Source organism: Xiphophorus hellerii, chromosome 22 (genome assembly GCF_003331165.1).
Source record: "Xiphophorus hellerii strain 12219 chromosome 22, Xiphophorus_hellerii-4.1, whole genome shotgun sequence".
In the NCBI taxonomy this organism is placed as follows: domain Eukaryota; kingdom Metazoa; phylum Chordata; class Actinopteri; order Cyprinodontiformes; family Poeciliidae; genus Xiphophorus; species Xiphophorus hellerii.
In genome coordinates, this window is record NC_045693.1 from 26,304,664 (window position 1) to 26,330,184 (window position 25,521).

The window sequence follows — 25,521 nt, forward strand, 5'->3', positions numbered from 1 at the left end:
GTGAAAGCAGGACGTCATGTCTCACTTCTCAATACCTGTAAGGCTTGTACTCAAAACTTCTGCTCTCTTTCAAATATTCACGGTGCTTTCTCAAACCTTTCTTCTTGCGCTCCAGACTTGTCTGTCTGCTCGCTTGCGAAACATGTTCTGCTTGCGCTTGGAACTGAAAAGTACCGTCGCCTGGCAACCACTCAGCCAATAGAATGCAAGTGTTATACTGGGTGCATTTGTTTTCTTCTAGTGGGTGTGCCAGCACTCCGTCCCTCTCCACTTCTGTTCCCCCACCCGCCTGAATTTGAAGTAGCAAGGGTTGCCATGGCAGCTGGCGAGCATTGATCGATAGCGCTTCTCAGCTTTTCTCTTTTTTTTAGAGATGGTTGTGCGTGAAAATCCCAGTAGATCAGCAGTTTCTGAAATACTCAGACCAGCCCGTCTGGTACCAACAACCATGCCAAGTTCAAAGTCACTTAAATCACCTTTCTTCCCCATTCTGATGCTCAGCATATCGTCTTGGCCATGTCTACATGCCTAAATGCATTGAGTAGCTGCCATGTGATTTGCTAATTCGACATTTGTGTGAATAAGCAGTTGAACAGGTGTACCTAATAAAGTGGCCGGTGAGTGTACATTCCAGCCATAAAAACGAAATGGTTGATTTCCAACTACTGTCTTCAAGTAAGATTTGCAAAAGCCCAATTTAACTAGAGGAGACAGGAGGATGTTGCGTGATTTTTGGTCTGGACTGTTTTGCAGGGAATGGGAAAGTGAGCAGTTCTGCAGCGGCAGAGGGCAGCTTCACCGCACTGACTGGACTCCTGGAGGTGGAGCCCTTGCACTTTACCTGCATATCCACCAGTGATGGCACACGGGTGGAGCGAGATGACGCCAGCATGTTCACTGGTAGCTCTTCCTCGCTTTTAACCAAACTTTTGTTCAGAGTGTAGTATTGGCTTTCGTCTGCTAAACGTGTTGTTTTTAAACCCAGTGAGTACGTTTGGTGTGACTCCGGCGATGGGCGGCCTGTCAACAGGGACGGTCGGAGAAGCTTCAACAGCTCTGAGTTCTGCAGCTCAGGTGGCCCTGCAGTCCCTGTCGCATGCCATGGTCTCAGCTGAGCAGCAGCTGCAGGTGCTGCAGGAGAAACAGCAGCAGCTGCTGAAGCTCCAGCAGCAGGTGAAATTCTCATCAGATTTACATCCATGCCAATGCATGACATCTGTGTTTGGAAGTCATTAAAGGGGCAGTATTATGTAAAATCAGCGTTTTTGAGCTTCATGTCATGTGTTGCCTTGATTCTTTCATTCATGTATTCATGTTTGAGAAATCCTTTAGTCTCCCATGGCAACCATTCAGTTGTGAAAGACTTCTCCACTCAGCTCCTTCAGACTAGCCAGCAGCAATTAGCAAAGACCTGGTGTCACTTTAGGATAGATATATATATAATTTTTATAACTGAAGGCAGCATAGTTGCTTGAGTAGGCTATAAAATGGCACCATGTGCTTGGAATATACATAATACTGCCCTTTTAATCCCTGCTAAAAATGGAGTCAAACTACTTCTCAGTCTTTTTGTTTTATGATTAAATCTGGTGTTTTTGCTGAAGCAGAAAGCAAAGCTGGAGGCCAAGCTTCATCAGACCACCTCTGCTGCTGCCGCTGTGGCTTCTGGGGTTGGACCCATGAGTAACTCTGTGCCTTCCAACTCCTCCGCCCCGGGCTTCTTCATTCACCCCTCCGACGTCATCCCACCAACACCGAAAACCACGCCCCTCTTCATGACTCCTCCCCTCACGCCGCCCAACGAGGCGGTGTCTGCAGCCTTCAGCGCAGAGCTGGCTCACCTGTTCCCTGGGCCCATGATGGACCAGGGGCCCGTCAACATGGCTGCACACAAGAACACGCAGAAAGCCAAGCCGGTCAGTAACCTGGGCTGAATGTCACATCAGTTTCAGTTCTGATTTGAAGAGCTCAGTATTCCAACAGTCTGCTGAGCGATCAAGGCTGACACTGACTGACACCATCCTCTCATAGCTTATTTCTTGTGGTTATTGTTTATCTGGGAAAACTATAAAAAAAAACCATTAGGTCATAACAAAGGAAAGAAATCCTTTAGCTTTTTTCTTTTAAAAGTAAGTCTATCAGTTGCTCTTAGTGGTCTTTCAGGGGTGAAATTGCAAATCACTAGACCATAAATTTGAGCAAATTAGATTTGTTGCGCTAGGATGAGGTGGTTTTTTTAGTCGTATTAAAATTGCTGTGTTTCACAAAGCTGCAATAAAAACACTTTTTGCATCACTCCAGTTTGTTTACAGCAGCTTATTTGACCTCCGTGGATGATGTGCAGCTGGCTTCACAGCATTGCTCAGTTCATCAGACTTTGAAGTTTGTCATTAGAAAGTGTTGAATCCATAAATCTTATGTAAAGTCAACGACTACAATTTCCCAAAAACCTAGCCTGTATATCCGCTGTCAAGTCTTAAGAGTCTTGCTGACGTCTCCTTTAAATGCTGGTGGTGGGTGCTAGTGACCTGGCTGAAAATATAGATATATCTCATGTCAGTGTTTATATCTGTAATTTTTAACATCTTTTATTATGTGACGTGTGATTTTTAATTACATTTCTTATTTAACAGAAATGCAACAATTGCGAAATTGTGTGTTTACAACGTTAGAGTATCAGAAAAGTTTTTCGCACAGTTGTAAATGGAAGGGCAGCTATTGCTTTTTTAGCTTTCACTTCTTAGGCTACTTGTTTTAAACAAAGTAAAGATGTTGGTTTGTGTTGAACTCGGAGGGTTTTGTGTTGCAGAGCCCCATGGGCAGTGGGCTGGCTCTGGCTATTTCTCAGGCATCTCACTTCCTGCAGCCTCCTCCACACCAGTCTATAATCATAGAGCGGATGCACTCTGGTACGTAACGTTGACTACTGTACTTGCATACGACATACAAGTTATTACTTTATTTATTATTGTTAAGTTTAGTGGATGATATCTTCCTGACAAAACACAGTTTGTGTTGTAATAATCGGTCTTATTGTGGGTTTCTATGCAGGAGCTCGACGGTACGTCACCCTGGACTTTGGCCGCCCCGTTCTGCTGACTGACGCTCTAATCCCTACCTGCGGAGACCTGGCGTCTCTGTCCATCGACATCTGGACACTGGGGGAGGAGGTGGACGGACGCAGACTGGTGGTGGCCACTGACATCAGCACCCATTCGCTCATTCTGCACGACCTGCTGCCACCGCCTGTCTGCAGATTCATGAAGGTCAGGTTCTCTGTATTCTGGTGAGAATTGTGGGGCACGTGATTCCGTCCAGCCCCTGCACTCCATAGGTCCCAAAAGCCAATTAATGCATCCAAGCTGTTCCTTCAGATCACTGTCATTGGACGCTACGGCAGCACCAGCGCGCGAGCAAAGATCCCGTTGGGCTTCTTCTACGGCCATACGTACATCCTGCCATGGGAGAGTGAGCTTAAACTGATGCATGACCCTCTGCGGGGAGAAAGTGAGGCTGCCAGTCAGCCAGATGTGGATCAACATCTGACCATGATGGTGGCTCTGCAGGAGGATATCCAGTGCAGGTGATTCATGGAGAGGGTCAGGACAGATTATCAGCTGTTAAGAGAGCCAGATGGAAATGTGTGGTGTTGGTCAGATTCAGTTCTCACCAAAGAAGTCAAACATTAAACGGCATCAGAAATGGTGGAGGTAATTAGTGCTGTTCTTCAGGCCTAATGTCCTCTGCTCTGCTCTCCAGGTACAATCTAGCTTGCCATCGATTGGAGACTCTTCTTCAGAACATCGACCTTCCGCCTCTGAACAGCGCCAATAATGCCCAGTATTTCCTGCGGAAACCAGACAAGGTTGTAGAAGAGGACCAGCGGGTCTTCTCAGCCTATCAGGACTGCATCCAGCTGCAGCTGCAGCTTAACCTGGCCCACCATGCTGTCCAGAGGCTGCGGGTGTCTCTGGGCGCCAGCCGCAAGTCTCTGCCCAGGGCCTGTGACCCAGAGGCCCAGGGGCTGGTCCACAGCTCCTCCACTGAGCAACTCAGGACAATCATCCGTTACCTGCTGGACACACTCCTCAGCCTTCTGCACTCCAATAACGGTGAGACGTGGAGCACTGTCTGTGATTTACACCGGACACGTGATACCGTCCAGCCCTGAACAGAAATATTACAGAAATAATACACGGTATTATGGATGTTTTACATGGTTTGCACACTTGATTCATTGATTTGTATGTTTGTGCTGTCAGGACACTCAGTCCCCTCTGTGCTCCAGAACACCTTCCATGCCCAGGCCTGTGAGGAGCTTTTTAAACATCTCTGCATCAGCGGAACGCCGAAAATCCGTCTTCATGCTGGACTGCTGTTGGTGCAGCTGTGTGGGGGTGAGCGCTGGTGGGGCCAGTTCCTCTCCAACGTCCTGCAGGAGCTCTACAACTCCGAGCAGCTGCTTATCTTTCCCCAGGACAGGTAGGACAACACGGGAGCCACTTCTCTGCCTTTGTTGCTACAATTTGGGCTTTAATGAGTTCTGAGTCTTATACACTTAACTTCCGCAAAGACATGAAGTTTTAGTTTGAGTATTTGGAATGAGCCCTGGGCTTCCTTGGTCAGCATCCTCTTAAGGTCTGCAGCAGCAAATAAGTTTGCGTATTTTGTTTTCAAACTTGTTTTCCTGTTCGTGGTTTCCAATTTCTGTTGCTGTGGACACATTCGTTATATCTCACAAATTTGCAAATTTAGAGTGCATATTTCTAAACAAAATAAATAACTAGACAGCTTTTTATTGCCCGGCATCACAGAGTTGTATGGAGGTTATTTTTCAAAACTAGAACAAACAGAAACCCTCCTGTCATTAAAACATCATGATTGACTTTGAATTGGATGTAGTTATCAGTGATGTCAGTAATGCGTTACAAAGTAACTGACGTCGGTCCACTTTTGTCAGTAACGAGTAATCTAACGTGTTGCTTTTTCAAATCTAGTAATCAGATTAAAGTTATTTATCCAAATTGCTGTGCGTTACTAATTTTTTTGTAATTTAATTTTATTTCCTCTATGAATCTTGGGAAACGAAAACAATGGAGAGAGGAGAGAGCTGCACATTTTGAGTTTCTGTGGCCAAGTCTGATTATTAAAATCGACCTTGGGCTTGTTTTTTCTAAAGTTGCTTGCAAATCTAATGAGTCGCAGATTGTGTTTTTTTGGGGGCTTGTTTTTGAACACAAAGTTACTTATTTGGGCTTGGAAATGAGCAGAGACGCATAATAAGCCCCAGAATTTGTCTGTCATCCAGTTGGTTTTAGTCAGACTCTCCCTGTCCATCATTTCCCGGATGATCCGTCCCGCTGTGTTGTTGTTAATGTCAAGGTAATATTTCCTGTGAATGACGTCGAGCTTCGCGTTGCGCTCCAGAAAACACTGAGACTAATATGAACAGCGCAATAAGCGTGAAAACCACCACAAATTAACCTTGTCATATTTCAAATAACATTGATGTTGTTTAAAATTTTTTCACTGCTTGTGTTTTTCTGCAAAATTACCTGCACATTATGTATATGTTTTTTTAAAAGATCATTCTCAGTGGCAATTTCTTTTTTTAATTGAATGCTATTTTTATCTTCTTGTGCTGTAAATGGGTTCAACATCTGTCCATGATGGTGGTTCTGCAGGAGGACATCCAGTGCACAGAATTTTTAGTTCTCTTTTAATATTATTTTTTGTCTGTTTTTATCTTTTGTGTGAACTTACATTCTTGAACTTGTCACTTTGCTGCTGGTACACCTGAATTTCCCCACTAAGGGACAGTTACGGACATTTTTCTGTTCTATTCTGTTGCTGTTTGCTGAGACTAAAGCCTTTCTCGTTTTGACAGAGTATTCATGCTCCTGTCCTGCATTGGCCAAAGATCCCTGAGTAACAGTGGTGTGTTGGAGGGTCTCCTGAACCTGCTAGACAGTTTGCTGTCCCCTCTGCAGCAACCACAGGCTGCTTCCCAGCGCAGGACTGAAGGTAAACCCAGTGCAGCACATGTTGACACAGTCATCAAAACATGCAGAATTAGGTACAAAAATGAGTTTGTTTCCTCCAGGGATTTTGGACATTCCCATGATCAGCTGGGTGGTGATGTTGGTTTCAAGACTCTTGGACTATGTAGCCAGCATTGAAGATGAAGCCTCCGGGGCTAAGAAGAACCTTGGAGGGAAGGAAAGGGACCGGCCTGTAACAGGTAGAAGACATGATGCCATTTTCATTTTTCATTTTTTCAGCTCTGCAGATGCATTTTATCATTTGTAATGCTGGTACAAAAGATTTGCTTTTGAAATGTTTAGAATTTAAAGTGGGTGTTCTGTGAGCCGCGTAGACTCCGTGTACACCGTCCGCAGATGTGTGCCAAAAGTGAAATCACATCTGACATATGCCATTATTTTAGGAAGGTGATGACTTGTAGCATTTATCAGAACGTTTTACTAGGCCTGTCTCAATAACCAATAAATCAATTAATTTACGATAAACTAAAACAAGCTCCATAATTTCCATTTGCTTGATTTAGCGTTTTCCTCTGTTCTCTCTTTCTTCCAAAAACTGGATGATAAGTCTTCAGTCTGGTGCTTTGGTCTCAACAAGCCTTTTTTATGAAGGACAATTTTATTTACAGAGACTTCATAGTTCTTTTTTTCTTGTCGTTTCTGTTGTTTTGGACACTTAAAATGACATTTGGATACTTAATATGTCTTCCAGTTCCAGTGTTAAATTAGAATTTAAAGTGTATTGATCTTTGAGAATGTACTCTTGCATTATCATGCCATTTTTACCACTATGCTACTTGAAAATGGTCTCAGAACAGCAACATAATCATTTATCGCAATAACTTTTGGGGCATTTTATCATCCAGCAAAATTTGTTATTGTGACAGGCCCAGTTATTACCCATGTCCATCTTACAGAGGAAATCATATTTCGTTTGTTAGGGTAGGGCTTGCTCCTGTAAAGATAGCTAGCTCACACAGTTCTCTTCTTTCCTTTTGTAATGTTTTGTTTTTCTGTTCCTCAGGGATTCAGTGGAGTTTTATCAACAACACGCTTCAGTCTCAGAACTCCAACAGGACAGCTAAAGGCAGCAGTAGCCTGGATCGGCTGTACTCACGGAAGCTTCGCAAGCAGCTCGTTCATCACAAGCAGGTAAACATGTTTAAGTCCAAAGCCAGAATAACTGAGGAGCCTTACAGGAATGCATCTGCAGTGTTTGTTTTAATCGTGCTTGCTTTATTGCAGCAGTTAAACCTATTGAAAGCCAAACAGAAGGCTTTGGTTGAGCAAATAGAGAAGGAGAAAATCCAAAGCAACAAAGGTTCCTCTTACAAACTGCTCGTGGAACAGGCCAAACTCAAACAAGCTACATCTAAGGTGAGAACCTGTCAGACTTTTAACATCAAATGTCACTAATGAACAATAGTCGGAGACTACTGTAGTGTCAGATTCTTCAGCTGTATGTTTAATTGCCTTTGGCTCTGTTTTCCTCTCTCAGCACTTTAAAGACCTGATCCGTCTGAGACGGACAGCTGAATGGCCTCGCTCTACACTGGATGCAGAGTCCACAACAGCCAAAGAAGCCCCAGAAGTAGAACCTTTGCCCTTCACTCTGTCCCATGAACGCTGCATCTCTGTAGTGCAGAAACTTGCCCTGTTTTTGCTCTCTATGGACTTCACTTGCCATGCTGACTTGTTGCTTTTTGTCTGCAAGGTATTCGTCTGAAATAAAGGCGCAGATCTTCTAAATGTTCTGTGTATAGACATGTGACCAGTGTTGTTGTCTCTGCAGGTACTTGCTAGGATAGCTAATGCCACAAGACCTACAATCCATCTGTGTGAGGTGGTGTCTGAACAGCAGCTGGAACGCCTTCTGCTACTGCTTGTAGGAACAGACTTCAACCGAGGGGATATCTCCTGGGGAGGGGCCTGGGCACAGTACTCCCTCACATGTATGCTCCAGGACATCCTGGCAGGTCTGTTTCATCTGGTTATGACCCCCACTTTTTATCCAATTGACCCAGTTGTTGCATGAGTTGTTGCAAGGGTGGAATCGGAAATAAAAACGTAAGGTTTCATAAGCTAACCACAGTTTGACTGAGATGTCTCATTATAGGAAAGACCCCATCCATTCTTCTGAAGGATTTATCTAAATTCAGAACATTTGTCTTGGCACCAAATGATTTTTAACAAGTGAAACAACTCTGATTGAACACACTGATATAGACACGTTGCAGCGCAGGATCCCACCTCCCATCTCCCTGCTGGAGGGGAAAGAACTGCTCGCCGACGATGCTTCCCATTGGTCTTAGCTGTCAAGAGGTCAACATAATGAGTTAAAGCTTCAACGTGCAGACACTTGCCTTCCTTGTTCCTTGTCATTTTTGGATGCTAAAGGCGCTTCTCCACTAGCCCACCTCTAACCAGTATGGCCTCGGCCAAATTGGTTTTCCATTAGCAAATCCAGGGCAGCTCAGCCCGGTTGTTCTCAGATTTCAGTACCTGCTCTAGGGGTAGTACTAGCAGGATCGATCAAGGTACGGCACCGAAACCTTTTGATTGACAACTGATTGCATTCATTAGTTGGCTCGTGATTTACGTCACTGAAAACTCCAAAACAACTTTAAAGTTTAGCAGTGGAGCACAGATATGCTGTCTGCTATCAGAGAGCTGCTCAGTATGGAGGAACAGTTATGAGTTTAATCACAATCAGCGCCAGGACCACATGCGCTAAGTTTTGAAGCAGAATGATGTTGATTTAGCAGCTCTGCTAGCAGCTAGTTCCTCTTAAGAAAAGCAGTTATAAAAAAGAGAGAAATGGAGCAGCTGGTCAGCTTTCTGACAGGCTGCACTTTTCTGTTGACAATGTGAAACACCAGAACTACATAATATTAGCTTGTGATGTGAATTTTATTTTTCTCTTGGGGGGAAAAAAAAAAAAAAAAGGTTCAGGCGTGGCTATTGGTATACATCTTTTGACTGCAAATCCAAAAGTTTGTGCATTTAAAAAAAATAAAGTGCCGGTATTTAATCATATTAACATGTACAGCAAAAATAATCGACTGATCTGAGTCTTTATCATTATGTTTGGACCAGTAATGAATTTTTAAAGGACAAAATGAAATATCTGGGTTTATTTGAGCCCAGAACCACAACCTCGAGGTTCTCCTTTGCTGAGTGTTGCTGCAGATGTCAGTAGAGAATTGAACACAGCTGCTGTGCGCTCACGACCCGCCCTCAGCAGCAAGGAACACACTACATAAAGGGAAAAGCTCATACCGGTTAGAGGCGGTCTAGTGGTAAAGTCCCATATGGCAGCAGTTCTCTGCCATCTCTCTAAGTTAGCCATGTTGTGCCAATGGTTTGGATCAGAGATGATGAGGGGTTTCTCAGTTCAGGGTACGAAGCAGGTTCAGCTTCTGACCTTGTCGTTCTGACCCAAGGTGAACTGATGTCTCCGGGCTCTCTGGATGCCATGGAAGAGGTGGTTGTGGGTGAGGAGGCAGGGGCGTCATCTTCCTCAGCCGTGGCAGACTCGGACGACTCTTTGGCCCAGCCTTCCACCATTCCCCTGGTGGAGACCATCGATGAAGCTCTGGTGCCAGACATCATCGCAGGGACCACAGGGACCTCCACCGTGTTCCAGAGTATGTGGGGCCCCTCTATCCGCTCACCACACGTCCCACAGCAGTATTACTGTTAAACCCAGATATTTTGGTATTGCACTATGAAAGGTTTTGGAATACATTTTCCACTTTACTATACTATAAATACTATAAATGTGAGTTTATCACTTACTGTAGATCGAGCTTGTTACTATGGCATTGACAGTTTTTCAGTTAGGTTTGCTGTGTTGCTGTTAAAAGTGGCTCAAAGTGTTTGTTGCTTAAATGTTTTCTTGCATTAACCTAGTAATACTAAATATCATTTTATTATCCAAAGGTGCTCCACCTCTGTCATCTTTGGAAAAAGATAAAGACATAGACTTTGACTTGCTACAAGACCTCATGGATGTTGATATTGATCCTTTAGATATTGATTTGGAAAAAGATCCTCTCGCTGCCAAAGTATTTAAGGTATGTTGATTCTATACTTTTGTTCTTTCATTTTCTTTCACCTATCATCAGTGTAAAAGCTTAAAATGCCAAAGGTTTCTTATTTGCCCATCAGTTAACCTTGAAATGACTTATCCAAGACTGTCATTTAGAAAAGTATCAGATTTAATTGTAATATTGAGGTCTGGGTACGAATGCATAAACAAATAAAAGACTGGGAAAATATTTGTACTTCAAGATGTTATTCCCAATTCCATTATTTGTTGTCCTTCCTTTCTTATTTGCATTGCAGAATATGACATTTCAGTAAAATTACGTTCTTCTGGTTGAAGTGCTGTTCAGCCCCAGCTGTCCAGTAATAACTTGAATCAGTTGTTGTTACGTTGTATTTGTGAGTAATAAATTGTCCTTGTGTTTTTTTTAATCTACTCTCAGCCTATAAGCAGCACCTGGTATGACTACTGGGGTGCTGACTATGGAACATACGGGTACAACCCTTACATCGGAGGGGTTGGGATTCCGGTATCCAAACCTTTGGTTGCCCCTGAAAAGCCAGCCTCTCAGTGTGTGTCGGTCTCTGTGTCTCAAGGTGAACCTCTCCTTTTGTTCAGCATCGGCTTTACTTTTCATAATAGCTTCCATCCAAGCTTAGGCTAAATGCTCGGTCTCTCGTTTCACAGCGCTGGATGCCCGACTTGAAGTTGGCCTGGAGCAGCAGGCTGAGCTGATGCTGAAAATGATGGCAACTTTACAGGCTGACTCCATTCTACAAGCTCTAAGTTCCAGTTCATCTACAAGTAAGAAGCTCAATGTTGTTTTTTCTTTAACTATTTTATTAGATTTGAACAGAGCAGACTGGTTCTGAGGAAGTTTTGAGCGTTTAGTGTTTTCAGCAGGGTACTTCAGATCTTCTATAAGTCTGTAGAGAATCATCTAATCTGTTGGGGCAGCAGCATCAGAACCAGGGACTTAGAAAGGCTCCACAACCTGGTAAAGAAGGTTCTGGTTCTGTTCTGAAGATGACCTGATAGTACAAAGAGGGATGATTCCAAAAGTGAAGAACATCATGAACAACCCAGATCATTCTCTTTATAAGACTGTGATACAGTAACAAAGTGTCTTCAGTCAGAGACTTGGTTATTATTCCCTGTGATACAGACTGCTGAAGGAGATCCTTCCTACCTTTAGCTATTATCATAATCCTCTATAATCACTCGTTGAGTAAACTTAGATAAGTGGGAGTCAGACCACTTTATTTTCATTTGGAGTTGAAGTATTTTTAAATAAAGTTGTTCCCTATAATTGAGGAAAGAGCTCAGGGCCCCTGATGTATTTTTTAACATAATTTTTACTCAAGTTTCATGAAGAAATTATTTTGCTGGATGTTGCTGGATCCCAGAGTCACGCCTGTTGTTGTTGACCTGCTGCTGCTGGCTTTCTGTTTGCAGTCTGGCTCTGAAGAAGAAAGGATTTGTTAAGAACTTCACCTTGATCTTATTCATTGCTTCAGCTCTTCCCACATGGAAATCACTGTCCCTTTATCTTTGTTACTTATAAACACAGCAGAAGGCTCAAAATGTTGTCCTCTGGGGAAAAAACAGGAAGCCATAGTTGTGTTAGTGTGGCACCATGCTCTGTGTTCTACATGAGGACTTTGTGTGTTTGTGTTGCAGTCACCCAGCCTGCCAATGGTACCGATGACTCCCTGCTCAGAGCATTCCACAGCGGGGGCTCCCCACCCTGCAGCGGCCCCACCGTCCAGCCCTCCTCCGTTCCCATTCTGAGTAACTGCTTCAACAAGCTGTTCTCCATGCTGCAGGTCCACCATGTACAGGTGACTGACTCTAAAGATGCTCCGTCCCTTCTGCCTGTCTGGTAGCTCAGTATATCCAGGACATTTGAAGCAGAGAATCTGTTTGGAAATGTAGTCCTGCAAGTTCCTCTTCAGGTTTCTTCTTTTCAGGGCTTTTGAGATATTTACACCAGTAAAGCGCTTTAGTAAACAAGATACAGGGTTTCTTAGCCCGGTGTTTGGGGCGATAGGGCAGTCATCCAGCTGCCTCCCATGTGTCTGACGTAACACATATTTATATTTGTCATGAAATTTGAAAATATCACTTGATAGTTATGCATTATTGGAAGACTGGAAGATTAATACCTAAACACCAACTATTAATCTTTAGAAAGAGGCTATCATAAAAAAAAAACTAAAACAAATTAACAATGCTAAGCCTGGTGGGGGCACAAGTTAAACCTGGTGACCCACCAGGCTTAAAATGCATTGAGGGAAACCCTGAGACGGCATTTTTTATCATTCGAGTTGGAGAAGCGATGAGCTTAGTGAGTGTTTATAATAAGGAGCAGCCAGGTGAAATGTGTGTGTTCTCCTCCTAGCTGGAGTCGCTGCTGCAGTTGTGGCTAACGCTCAGTCTAAACACGTGTTCTGGTGGCAGTGAAGACAGCGGATCAGATATTTTCCTCTTCAACGCCAGCCGGGTGCCCACCATCCCACTCAACCAAGGTGGGCTCTTAAACCCCCCAGCCGTCTCAGATTGCTTTACTGTTTCTGTAAGTGTGTTTAACGTATGTGTGTGTGCAGCCTCTGTCAGCAGCTTCATCTCGGTGCTGGCCTGGTACCCCAGCACCTCCCTGAGAACATGGTGCCTGGTGCTACACTCCCTCACCCTGATGACCAACATGCCGAGCTCTGGTCAGTGAGGCCCTCACATTGCAGGAGGATGTGTGTGTGTGTGTGTGTGTGTTAAAACTGTGTTTCTGCCTCCAGCCTCCATCAGCGTGCTGAACTGCCAGGACAGCACGGCCCAGCAGATGGTGTCAGATCCCACCCTTGTCCATGTGCTGGTGCGCTTCCTGTCCAGCAGTAGCACCAATGGGACCAGTCAGCATAGCTCCCAGGTGGGCCCCACCGCCACACAGGCCATGCATGAGTTCCTGAGCCGCCTGCAGGTCCACCTGTCCTCCACCTGCCCCCAGATGTTCAGCGAGTTCCTCCTGAAGCTCATCCACATCCTGTCCACTGAGAGGTGAGCTTCAGGCAAATCAGCTCAATCAGAGTTTAAGAGGTGCAGCTGACGGATTGTGCTGGCTCCGCAGGGGTCCGTTCCAGTCGGGTCAGGGTCCTCTGGATGCCCAGGTCAAGCTGTTGGACTTTACCCTGGAGCAGAACTTCGAGGTGGTGTCCGTGTCTACCATTTCCTCCGTCCTGGAGTCCATCACGTTCCTAGTTCACCACTACATCACGTGCTCAGACAAGGTGGTGTCCCGCAGTGGCTCTGACAGCTCCGTGGGGGCCCGCGCCTGCTTCGGAGGTCTGTTTGCCAACATCATCCGACCTGGAGACGCCAAGGCCGTGTGTGGGGAAACTACGCGCGACCAGCTCATGTTCAACCTGCTGAAACTGGTGAACGTGCTAGTGCAGCTTCCTCTGTCAGGGGACCGCGAGTTCAGTGGCCGGCTGCCGCCGGTTGGCAGCGGTGCTGCCGACAGCAGCGTCTCAGATGAGGAGAAGGTCTGTGGAAGCAAGGAGAGCGTGGCGGGAGGAGTTTCGTCCAGTCCCGGGCCCCCTGCTGGCGTGGCTGACCTGGTGCTAGCTAACCAGCAGATAATGAGCCAGATCTTGTCAGCGTTGGGTCAGTGCAACAGCAGTGCCATGGCGATGATCATCGGTGAGCCTTCTATTCAGTCATCACACTACTTTCACTTTCTGTCAGCTTCGTCAAACTAGATCAGCATCTTCACCTGCTTTGTTTTGCTTTCTATTAGGGATGCACCGATCCAGTTTTTTCACTACCGATATCTGAGTTGAGGTATTGTATCGGCTTAACCGATCTGACACAGAAAAACAGTGCTAAATTAACTTACGACGTTTCTTTTTCTAAAACACAGACATAAAGGTACTGATTTTCAAATTTATTCGATAACTCTGCACCAGTACAGCACACGTAAATACACAAATACCTTCATAAACCTGGTCAAACATGTAAAAACAACTCAACTTTAATTTGTTCAGCCAGTGCAATCAGGAGTAGAAGAACCAATGGAAAATAAATAAACTGAAACTGGCAAAAATAAACTGCAACAAAACTTCTCTCAAACGGTTCACAAAGCGCAGTTAGTAATTTTAAATACAATGTAAAATAATTAGTAAAGCACTATGTCCCCTAGAGTAGTGGTCCCCAACCTTTTTATTGCCGCGAACCGGTCAAGACTTGGCAATTTTACTGTTGCCCGGGGGGGGGGGTTAGTTAAGGCTACTGCATGTCTTTTATTTATTTATTTATTTATTTATTTATTTATTTATTTATTGTTAGTGTTGCTTATGCACAGGGTGCTTGGTCTCTAGTGGCGAAGCAGTTTCAAGGCTTCATTGCTTCATTAACGAGCAGGTCACCATATCATACAGAGCTTGGAACGTGGGAATCACCTGCCGGGATAAATCCATTCTCCTGTCTCTTCTCTGGGCCTTTTCCCCTTTGCAAAAAAAACTTTCCAAAGACACTTGATCTGTTTCTTACTCATTTTGCTGCCTGTGGGCTCAACGTTGGAGCGCAAGACGTAACCGAGAGAATCCCGTTAAAGGATTTTCAAAATAAAAGATCCTCCAGACTTAGATAACACATAAAACGGAAATATTTAATTATTTCTTATGCGGCCCGGGACCAATTGGTCCACGGTTGGGGACCACTGCCCTAGAGCACAAAACATAGAATTAGACCGAATACATCTACTCTTATGGATTGGGTACATTGTCACTGATAGGTTTATTGTAATTCCTATCTAGCAAGGATTCAGACCAGTCGTGATTGTCTTTTCTGCAGAATAGGAGGGAAGATCCGAGACGCGACAAATCGCTGTAAAACACTGTCTGGGATCAACTCTGCCAGATCTTTCTCTGCATTTGGCTTTATTAGAAAATACAAGGAAGGAGGTTGGGCCTTCTCACATAGTCACACAAAGAATTTGACCAATGACCTTTTTCTACAGGGTGTCCTGAAACCTTCTGTGGGCATGCCCTTAAAAGGGCATGGTTGACCACAACTAATCAGTTACAGATGGAAGCTGATAACACAGGAATGTGCAAAGTCTCTAGCCTCCAGGCAAACATCCTACAAATGGTTAATAGTATTTCACAGAAGAAAAGAAGTCAAGTAACATCAAATAATAATATGAAAACATAACCTTTCAAATAAACTCACAAGTAAATGAAATTAGATAATTATTCTAACAGTCACTGATACCTGATCTAGATTTTTTTAAAATATATATATCTATAAAGATACAAACATTAATATTGGATTGGTGCATCCCTGTGGAAGTGTTTTTAATTAAACAATATGAGAATTCTGAAATTTAGCAGCTCAACATATTGAGTGTGTTGATGATGATGATGATGATAAAAACTCTTGACCCAAATGCTGGTGTCTTTCCTCCAGGTGCCAGCGGTCTCCATCTTACCAAACATGAGAACTTCCACGGAGGTCTGGATGCCATCTCAGTGGGCGATGGCCTTTTCACCATCCTCACCACTCTGAGCAAGAGGGCCAGCTCAGTGCAGGTCATGCTGCAGCCCATTCTGACGTACATGGCCTGCGGGTACATGGGCAGACAGGTACAACTGGCCGTCTGCTGCTGCTTCAGCTGTCGAAATGAGCTTTTCGAAAATAGAGTGAGGCAAACCTTACTGGGTCTCTGTTTGTTTAATGGTAGGGGTCTCTCTCCACCTGCCAGCTGTCCGAGCCTCTTCTGTGGTTCATCCTGCGAGTGTTGGACACCAGTGAAGCTCTCAAGGCTTTCCATGACATGGGTGGGTGTTCACATATGTAGTTTCTTCTTTAACCATCAGATTGTGGCTGGTTATTGCCACAATAATCAGCCACAGCAGATTATTAGCCACAGTGGTTCGTGGTAAATATTGTCATTTTATTTTGGAGGTCCATAAATGTTAAAAAATAGTCATGTCAATTGATTAAAAGAATTAATGAGATTAATCACACTCTGACCCTGTGATTAATCAGGATCAATCACTATGCTTATCCTTGTAAGCCTGAAATATAAATATCCACGCAGCTGTGCAAATAACTCCTGCCGCTCTCCAGCCAATTAAAATGGAAGCAATTGTCAGATTTATTTATTTATTTTTTGCATGCATGCATACAGGAAGTAGAAAACCTGTTCAGGGAAAACTGACAGATGAGTTGGATTTTATTTTCTAGTTCTTCAATGCCACACCCATTTCCGATGCCAACCTGGGCAACTGCCCGCCACTGTACGCACCATCTATCCATCCATTTTCTTCCGCTTTATCCGGGGTCAGGTTGCGTGGGTAGCAGCTTCAGAAGGGAGGCCCAGACTTTCCTCTCCCCAGCTACTTCTTCTATCTCCTCCGGGGGAATCCCAAGGCGTTCCCAGGCCAGCCGAGAGACATAGTCCCTCCAGGGTCTTCCCCGGGGCCTCCTCCCGTTGGGACGTGCCCGGAGCACCTCACCAGGGAGGCATCCGGGAGGCATCCTGATCAGATGCCCGAGCCACCTCAACTGGCTCCTCTCGACGTGAAGGAGCAGCGGCTCTACTCTGAGTCTCTCCTGGATGACTGAGCTTCTCACCCTATCTCTAAGGGAGAGCCCAGACACCCTGCGGAGAAAACCCATTTCGACCATGTGAAATTTCGAACTTGTACACATAGATGTGTACACATAGATGTGCACACGTGGACTAACAACGAAACACAAAAAGGTTGAAGATTTTAAACAACTTTTGCTGTCTTCTGTCGCTGAAAACGTATCTCTCGCTACTGTCAGTCGCTCCTTGTGCGTCACTTCCATAACACGCTGCTGTGAACCGGGTAACTCAGTAGGAGAGACTTTTAGGTCAAAATAGATAGATGAATTTGCACTAAAATTTTCAGATTAATCATATGCATTAACGATGACAACCTTAGTAATAATCAAGTTTCTTCTCTCTCTTCAGGAGGTGTACAGTTGATCTGTAACAACATGGTGACGAGCACCAGAGCCATTGTGAACACTGCACGCAGTATGGTGTCCACCATCATGAAGTTCTTGGACTCTGGTCCTGGGAAAACTGCCGACGGTAACCTTAAGTCCAGGGTGATGACGTCAGAGCCAGACAACGCTGAAGGACTCCACAACTTTGCTCCCTTAGGTACGTTTTATCTGACTGTGTGCCACATCAGGCAGACGACAGGTTCTACACCTTACAGGTTATATCTAATGAGCCTCTGATTGTGTTTATCCGTCCCTAGGCACCATCACATCCAGCAGCCCCACTGCACAACCGGCAGAGGTTCTCCTTCAGGCCACGCCCCCCCACCGCCGGGCACGCTCAGCTGCCTGGTCCTATATCTTCTTGCCAGAGGAGGCGTGGTGTGACCTCACCATCCACCTTCCTGCTGCTGTGCTGCTCAAGGAGGTCCACATCCAGCCTCATCTAGCTTCTCTGGCCAGTGAGTTGGACTCCAGTCAACAATAATAATTAGTAACAATAATAATAGAGGGTATCCCCCAGAAAACCTTCTAAGCCCGGTGGTAGTGGCGCTAGGGCAGTCCACCAGTAGCCTGCTGTGTTTTGGTTTTAAATAATGTTAGAAGTTATAAAAATTAGCTTGGGCAAGCAATATAATTTGGTGTTGAGATGTAAACGCACACTCCGCACATAATTCTTTGTTCACACAGATAGACCATTCTCACTGCATGCTTAACGCGCGCCTCTAAACAGGTACCTATATTTGCAGGTTACATTGAGCTGCGCAGAGCAAACACGGTGACTTTAAAACATGACTCATACCTTGATGTAGAGTTCTCCAAAGAAACATGAGTTCTCACAGGGGGTTGATATAAATGTTTATACAGTATAAACATATATACTGTATCCAGTTTAAGTGAAAGGCGGCACGCACAATTCGCGCCGAGGAAAGCTTTAGAGATCCAGCTGCGATAGTGCGCCATACAGCCAACATGCAGAGGTGCCAGCGGTGTGATTGGTGTGCTCCCGGCTTTATACCATGTTCAATGCATAAACTATAAACCCATCTTTCAGGAACTATTCTGCTCTGCCAGTGAAATACTCAGCACAGTAAAGAGGCTTGGAGTTGGCTTATGTTAGGGGGAAAAAAATAAATAAATAACAAAAACAAAAACAAGCATTGCTTAGCCTGGTGGGGGGTGGCAAGTAAAGCCTGCTGGCCTGCCAGGCTTATAATACACTGGGGAAACCTTATAATATTAATAATAATAGTAATAACTCAGTGTATACAGCATGTTGTATACATTGAATCAGTACATGTTTTTTCCTGTCACTAGAAGAAAAACTTGGGGTTATTGTTCTTTTTCCCTCTGTTCAGCCTGCCCGTCTTCCGTCTCCGTGGAGATCAGTGCAGACGGGGTCAACATGTTGCCTCTTTCTACACCGGTCCTCACCAGCGGCCTTACCTACATAAAGATCCAGCTGGTGAAGGCCGAAGTGGCGTCCGCGGTGTGCCTGAGGCTCCACCGGCCGCGGGACGCCAGCACCCTGGGGCTTTCTCAGATCAAACTGCTGGGGCTGACGGCGTTTGGCAATACCTCCTCTGCTACGGTCAACAACCCCTTTCTGCCCTCTGAGGACCAGGTCTCTAAAACCAGGTACACACTGCTGCCTCAATAAGTCTGTCTGGGTGTAAAGCAGCTTATGTTGAGACTAGAGGTGCACCGATCCGATATTAAAATCTGTATTAATCCCGATATTGAAAAATGTTTGGATTGTGCATTGGTGACAATGTGCCCGATCTGTCAAGGCAGATCTATTTAGTCTTATTCTATGCGTTGTGCTCCGAGCGATGTCACACTTTAGTTATCAAATTTAAAATTCCTAATTGGTCTTTTGAACCATTTGAAAGCAGGTTTGTCACTGTTTATATTTCATGTTAGACCAGGGGTGGGCAATCCTGGTCCTTGAGGGCCGGTGTCCTGCAACTCTTAGATGTCTCCCTGGTCCAACACACTTGAATCCAAAAGCTGAATCACCTCCTAAGTGCAGTGAAGTTCTCCAGAGTCCTGCTAATGACCTCATTATTTGACTCAGGTGTGTTGAAGTAGAGATACATCTAAAAGTTGCAGGAGACCGGCCCTCGAGGCCTGGACTTGCCCACCCCTGTGTTAGACCAAGGTAGTCAACCTTTTGTTTTCATCAGTTTCTTTACTACAGTGGTGGCCAAAGTGGGTCCTCGAGGGCCGCCATCCTGCATGTTTTAGTTCTTTCCCTGGTTTAACGCACCTGGATATAATGATGGCTCATTAGAAAGCCTAAGAAAAACATTGACCTGCTGAAAAGGTTGTTACTACCACCAGGGAGAGAACTAAAACATGCAGGATGCCGGGACCACTGCTTTACTACTTGTTTTACATTGGCTGTAAAACAAGTAGTAATTGCACTGACTGAACAAATTAAAGTTGTGTTATTTTTACATGTTTGACCTAGTTTGCGAATCTATTGATGTATTTAAGTATGCTGCTCTGGTGCAGAGTTATGAAATGAATTTGTAGTTCAGGTTATGTCTGCATTTTAAAAAAGAAACGCTTTAATCCAATTCAGCACTAATGTTCTGTATTGGATCGATATCGGCTGATACTAAAACTTAGTATTGGTATGAAAAAAGAGGATCGGCACATCTGTAGTTGAGACATCCCCTCTCTGCCTCCTCAGCATCGGGTGGCTCCGCCTGCTCCATCACTGCCTGACTCATGTTGGGGACCTGGAGGCCATGATGGCCAGTGCTGCAGCACCCACAGCCAACCTGCTGCAGACCTGTGCTGCTCTGCTCATGTCTCCCTACTGCGGCATGCACTCCCCCAACATCGAGGCAGTACTGGTCAAAATAGGACTGCAGTCCACGAGAATCGGACTCAAACTCATAGACATTCTGCTGAGGAACTGTGCTGCCTGTGGCACAGACCCTGCAAGTGAGTCCACACAACCGCCACATTGATGTATTCACTGACTAAATATTCACACCGTGTAAATAATCAGAACCAGCTCCTGTTGTCCTCAGTGATGATGCTGCTGGTTCTCTAGCCTTGCCTCAGTGAGCTTTTTTTGTTATTCTATTTCTGTTCAGAAGGAGAAATGTTTCTTCATAAGCCTCACTTTGTCTTCAGGCAACTTCCAACTGGATTCAGTTGTGTTTACTCCTGTGGGTTTCTTATTCAATTCTCTCATTTGGAGGACTCATCATGCTAGATTCCTCATATTAGAAAAGGCACAATTGCATCAGAGTATGTTGCCATGGCTGTGCATTCATCACATGGTAGAGTTACTCTTCCTACATTTATTGATGATGTGACATGTTTTGGTCTCATTCTAGTGTGTGAGCATTCCGAAGAGAGCCCTGGTTCTTAGCAACAATTACCAGTTATTAGAAGCTTCTGTGAACTTTTTAATTCTCTTAATGTTTTCCAAGATAAGGCAGAGCTTTGACATGGTTTGCTCTGCTCTCTGAAAGAAGCTACAACAGTGTAGGGATAGATGCACATGCATACACAAGCATGATTGACAGCGCTATCACCCACAACCTGCCCCTGATTGGTTGTTTCTAGTTAGCACTTGGAGTACTAAAAGAAGGCAGAGGAGCTAATTTTTTTCAGAATATCTGTCTCATGTTATACTGTCACAATGTAATGACAAATGTTTTAACAAATATGAAAAAATCTTTTTAGAAAAGTTATATACTGCTGCTTTAAGCAAGTTATGTATTATGCATTTTTGCAGTTATGTTAGAAATAAACATGAGTGGAGATTTAACATTTGTTAATGTGAGTCTGACTTACCGTCCAAGATTGTGTTGCACAAGCTAGGAATTAGCTTTTAGAAAGACCTCACATATTTCTGCTTCATACTGATCCTTTTTAACACTTATCCCTGAAATTTTACTCTGAGTTGAGTGGTTGTCATGGTTATAGAGCAGTTCTGAAGCTGTTAAGCAGACCTTGATCCTTACCACTGTGGATCCAGTGGGTTTTCCCTCCCATCTTCCTGGTTTCTGCACTTCGCTGCCAACATTATTGTTACTTTTCAGAAACTCGACAACCTGATAAACCGAGAGATAGCCCGGTGCAAGTCTGGATAATCTCTGTTTTTAATTAGTACATTGTAGGTGTAACCTTTCTGTGTGTATGTTTGCGCTGTGTGTTTGTTTTGAACAGATCTAAACAGTCCTCTGCTGTTTGGACGCCTGAATGGCCTTTCCTCTGACTCCACCATTGACATTCTGTACCAGCTGGGAACCACGCAGGACTCTGGAACCAAAGACAGGTACAGACCACTTCTAGCATCACTTTTCTGTCCCGTTAGTTTCTCTCACCCTGAGGAGAAATGGTCTTTGAGAACATCCTTCAGAGAGACCTGAAATAATAGAAACATCCTGGTGTTTCTCTCTGCGGTGCCTGAACTTGTGAATGAACATGATTGGATGTTTTTTGTGCCTTCCAGGATCCAGGCTCTGCTGCACTGGGTGTACGACTCGTCCAGAGTGGCAGGTCATAAAATGAGTGCTCTGGCAGGTTACGCTTCTGCCGGCTCCTCCTCCTCCTCCTCAAGAGAGTACGGCCTCCTCATGCCATCTCCCTCCCACCTCCACTGCGTGGCAGCCATCTTGTGGCACAGCTTTGAGCTGCCTGTTGACTACGATCTTCCTGGGCTGCTCAACAGAGAACTCTTTGAGTCAGTTCTGCTCTTCTGACAGCTGGATCACACACTGTTCTAGTTTAGAGTTGTCATGGCTCACATTGTTTTCCGTTCTGTCCTCCAGGCTCCTGTTCAACTGGTCCATGTCTCTCTCATGCAACATCGTGCTGAAGAAGGCTGTGGACAGCCTGCTGTGCTCCATGTGTCATATTCACCCCAGCTACTTCACCCTGCTCATGTCCTGGATGAAGATCGTCTCCGTGCCGACAGCCAGCCACTCCCATGCCCAGCAGCGGCGACTTGCCATGACGGACGACGGGAAAAAGCAGCATGACGCTAACGCTAGCACCAGTGGACTAACGGATGACTCAAAACATGCCAGACCCCCAGTCAATCTTTCCGAGTCCCAATTGACCACCCTGGCAGCCGCTTCCCAGTCCCCAGGAGCTATCCAGCAGCTGCTGGACTCGGGCCTGCCCTCGCTGCTGGTGCGCAGCCTGGTGCAGTTCTGCGTGGGACTCCTAGTCAGCGCCGACCTCCCTCTGCCTGCCGCTCAAGTTGACAGGCGCCACCACCACCACTACCACTCGCCGTCGCCCTCACCGTCCCAGCATGGCAGGACGGCCCTGGCCGCTGAACTGGCTGCTCCGGTGCTGCGCTTCCTCACAGAGGTGGGCAACAGCCACGCGATGAAGGACTGGCTCGGCGGGCCTGAGGTCTACCCTCTGTGGACAGCGCTGCTCTTCCTGCTCTGCCACTCCAGCGCCAGTGCTGGTTCCAGTGCTGGCCCAAGTTCTCGTCCCAGTGCTGCTTCCAATGCTGGCTGTCAGCCGCTGGCCACTGGATCCGCTGCAGGTCCACCTCCAGTCCACGCACCACAAACAGGGTCTAATTTCTCCCAGCTGTCATCCAGCCAGGCGGGGGGTCTCACCACACAGCAGCGAACGGCTTTAGAGAACGCAACCGTGGCTTTTTTCCTTCAGTGCATCTCCTGTCACCCTAGCAACCAGCGGCTCATGGCACAGGTCTGTATCAGCTTCACACTGTCTTGGCCTCATCCTCAGATAATTTCCCTCAGTGTATTCTAAGAGTGTGTTTGCTGGCTGCAGGTGCTGTGTGAACTCTTCCAGTCGGCTCCACAACGAGGCAACGTTCCTATCTCCAGAAATATCTCAGGCTTCATCCGAAGACTCTTCCTGCAGCTCATGCTGGAGGATGAGAAAGTCACAGTCTTCCTCCAGTCCCCCTGCCCGGTAAGTAATCGCTTCCTGCTGTCCGATCAGTAACCGCTTTCTGTTGTCCAGGGAACCTTTAAAGGAGCAGTATTATGTAAAATTTACTTTTTTTTAGCTTTACATCATGTTATAATGTTATTCCCTTATTAAAATCATACCTGGAGTGTTGCTTTGATTCTTTCATGCATGTTTGAGAAAACCTTTAATCTCCCGTAGCAACCATTGTGCTTGCCAAAACGCATGGTTGGACTTAACGCCTCCTTTGAGGTGCAGCTCCTCCTCAGAGTTGCTGTTTCCAAGCTTCAGAGCTTCCCCCTCAGAGTTGTCCTCCCCCATGACTCTCCCACTCAGTTCCTTCAGACTAGCCAGCAGCAATTAGCAAACACCTGACGGAACAGCAAATCTGCTGTGAAAAGATTAATAGAGGAGCGACATGATGACTTTCCGAAGGGGAAGTTTCAGAAAAAGGAGTTTTTTTACAAAGACAAGCCCAAATTTGAGGTGTTAAATTTTGAAGTCAAAGTTCTTTTAAGTTATATCTGATAAATATAACATTTTTATAACAACTGAAAGTAATTTAGTTACTTGATTGTGCTATAAAACGTCACTGTGCCTGAAATATATACGTAATACTGCCTCTTTAAATTTATCAGATCGTCTTGCATTCCTAACTAAACTAAATTATAATCTGCTGTAACATCTGCTAATTTGCTTTAAAGTTGAAAGCAGTTGAACTTTACCTTTCATGTTGTTCTGGACAAACAACATTCCAACTTGTTTCAGATCCACTGATTGATCCTGTGTTTAGTTGTAAACACAAGAGGGCAGTATTGGATAAATGCTGAAAATGTCCAACTTAAATTCCTTAGTTTCTGCAGCTGCAGATGAAACCATGATATAGATGAAGTCTCGCAGTATGTCTTTTTAAAGAGAGCATTTCTAAAACATCATGTCCTTTTTTCCTCAGTTATATAAAGGTCGCATCAACGCTACCAGCCACATGATTCAGCATCCCATGTATGGAGCAGGCCACAAGTACCGCACCCTCCATCTGCCAATCTCTACTACACTAGCTGAGGTCCTCGACCGGGTGTCTGGTATGTGATCCTAAAGCTAACATCAACATCATCAAACTGTTCTGTGTCTGTCTGTTCATATCTGTTCCGGATATTAAAGGGATCCAAGATTAGTTGAACATGTTGACCTAAACATGTTGTAATTTTCCTTTTACCTAAAAAATTGCTGCATGTGATGCATCAAGACTCATAATTACTTCCAAAAATTTACATCTTTTTTTCATCCATGGAGGTTGACATTTTTTTCACCCAATGGGTTGATGACGTGTTTTGGTCCATTCTGTACTAAAATCTACAGAGTAAGCACAGGAAGGCTAACTTTACCCGAGTTGTTGTTTATCATATTCCATTTGACTGGTGCAGTTTTAGATAATGCCACACTATGTCACTGTTGGTTATAATAAAAAAAAAAAACAAGGAGGTGAATCTGGATCTCTTCCCACACACAAAAAAAAGAAGAGTGCAGTGGAACACAACTTCCGAAGGATCTACATTTGTGGTCTCAACATTTCTCTCCAGAAGACTTTGAGTCATTTGTACGAGCAAAACTGACAAAGGCTCTGACAGGTAATTATTACCTAAAACAAGCTAAAAATAAATGCCGTGCCGACAGTTTTTATCCACAAAGTGCCTAAACCCCACTGCTGCCGGAGCGGAAAACGCTTTGAGAAACGGACAGCACTGGAAACTCTTTTAAAAGCTAACAGACCCCCAAATGAAGGCACGACTGGACACAGTCTATAGAAATACTTACCGGATCACACTCTCTGACCAGAGGTAAGTGTCATTTATTGTTGAAGCTGAAAGTGGCAGCAGAAGCAAAACACCAGCTCCTACAGCCAACTCTGTACTCTTCTTCCTTTTGGTCCTCCTCATCTTCATTACCTCTTGAGATTCCTACAATTCCAATTGATTTCATTGCGCTTCAGTTCAAATTTAAAAAGACTTACTGACGTTACTCATTGCTGCTTTGGCTGGACGGGTCTAGCGGAGTTGGACCATTAGACATCATTTACCCAGAATTCTTTGCAGCGTGAACAACATGGCGACTTTCGTGTGACAATATTTTACTAAAATTTATACAACCTAAACAACCTACAGTATTATTACTGTATTGTTTTTACATCTAAAATAAAAATTTCTATTGTCTATTGTTACAACTACTCATGGATCCTTTTAAATAATAAGCTTTGGAAAAAAAGAGAGGGAACCGAACCTGGTCCAGGAGATCTCAAATAATTTCCCTTTCAGCCACTTTTAGCTCAGAAAATCAGCTGTTTTCTTCCTACATGGTTCCTATCTCATAATTGGGAGCACGTTTATTAATGCAGAGTATTTCAAACGTTGTTACCATGGTGTTTAAAATGTCTGTCAGGTCACATCACATTTCCACTTTTAATCTATGCTTTCTGGTCAT

The 25,521-nt window shown here is 44.7% G+C and overlaps 1 protein-coding gene across 3 annotated transcripts in view; it reads left to right on the top strand.

The window, feature by feature from the left end:
* Positions 1-25,521, top strand: part of birc6 (baculoviral IAP repeat containing 6) — a 78,222-nt gene that overhangs the window by 22,481 nt on the left and 30,220 nt on the right. The window contains exons 23-56 of one of the 3 annotated variants that reach the window (XM_032554054.1): positions 754-900; positions 986-1,173; positions 1,605-1,916; positions 2,810-2,909; positions 3,052-3,266; positions 3,375-3,583; positions 3,760-4,112; positions 4,263-4,482; positions 5,888-6,024; positions 6,104-6,241; positions 7,066-7,193; positions 7,287-7,418; positions 7,540-7,755; positions 7,834-8,017; positions 9,485-9,688; positions 9,984-10,117; positions 10,532-10,685; positions 10,777-10,893; positions 11,770-11,930; positions 12,491-12,617; positions 12,696-12,806; positions 12,882-13,140; positions 13,211-13,782; positions 15,550-15,725; positions 15,824-15,920; positions 17,084-17,278; positions 17,379-17,579; positions 18,477-18,756; positions 19,817-20,073; positions 21,313-21,421; positions 21,599-21,829; positions 21,918-22,818; positions 22,903-23,046; positions 23,996-24,125. In XM_032554054.1, coding sequence (XP_032409945.1) covers positions 754-900; positions 986-1,173; positions 1,605-1,916; positions 2,810-2,909; positions 3,052-3,266; positions 3,375-3,583; positions 3,760-4,112; positions 4,263-4,482; positions 5,888-6,024; positions 6,104-6,241; positions 7,066-7,193; positions 7,287-7,418; positions 7,540-7,755; positions 7,834-8,017; positions 9,485-9,688; positions 9,984-10,117; positions 10,532-10,685; positions 10,777-10,893; positions 11,770-11,930; positions 12,491-12,617; positions 12,696-12,806; positions 12,882-13,140; positions 13,211-13,782; positions 15,550-15,725; positions 15,824-15,920; positions 17,084-17,278; positions 17,379-17,579; positions 18,477-18,756; positions 19,817-20,073; positions 21,313-21,421; positions 21,599-21,829; positions 21,918-22,818; positions 22,903-23,046; positions 23,996-24,125 — 7,239 coding nt within the window. The remainder of the gene's footprint in view (positions 1-753; positions 901-985; positions 1,174-1,604; positions 1,917-2,809; positions 2,910-3,051; positions 3,267-3,374; positions 3,584-3,759; positions 4,113-4,262; positions 4,483-5,887; positions 6,025-6,103; positions 6,242-7,065; positions 7,194-7,286; positions 7,419-7,539; positions 7,756-7,833; positions 8,018-9,484; positions 9,689-9,983; positions 10,118-10,531; positions 10,686-10,776; positions 10,894-11,769; positions 11,931-12,490; positions 12,618-12,695; positions 12,807-12,881; positions 13,141-13,210; positions 13,783-15,549; positions 15,726-15,823; positions 15,921-17,083; positions 17,279-17,378; positions 17,580-18,476; positions 18,757-19,816; positions 20,074-21,312; positions 21,422-21,598; positions 21,830-21,917; positions 22,819-22,902; positions 23,047-23,995; positions 24,126-25,521) is intronic. The other 2 variants (XM_032554056.1, XM_032554055.1) reach the window with 2 other exon arrangements.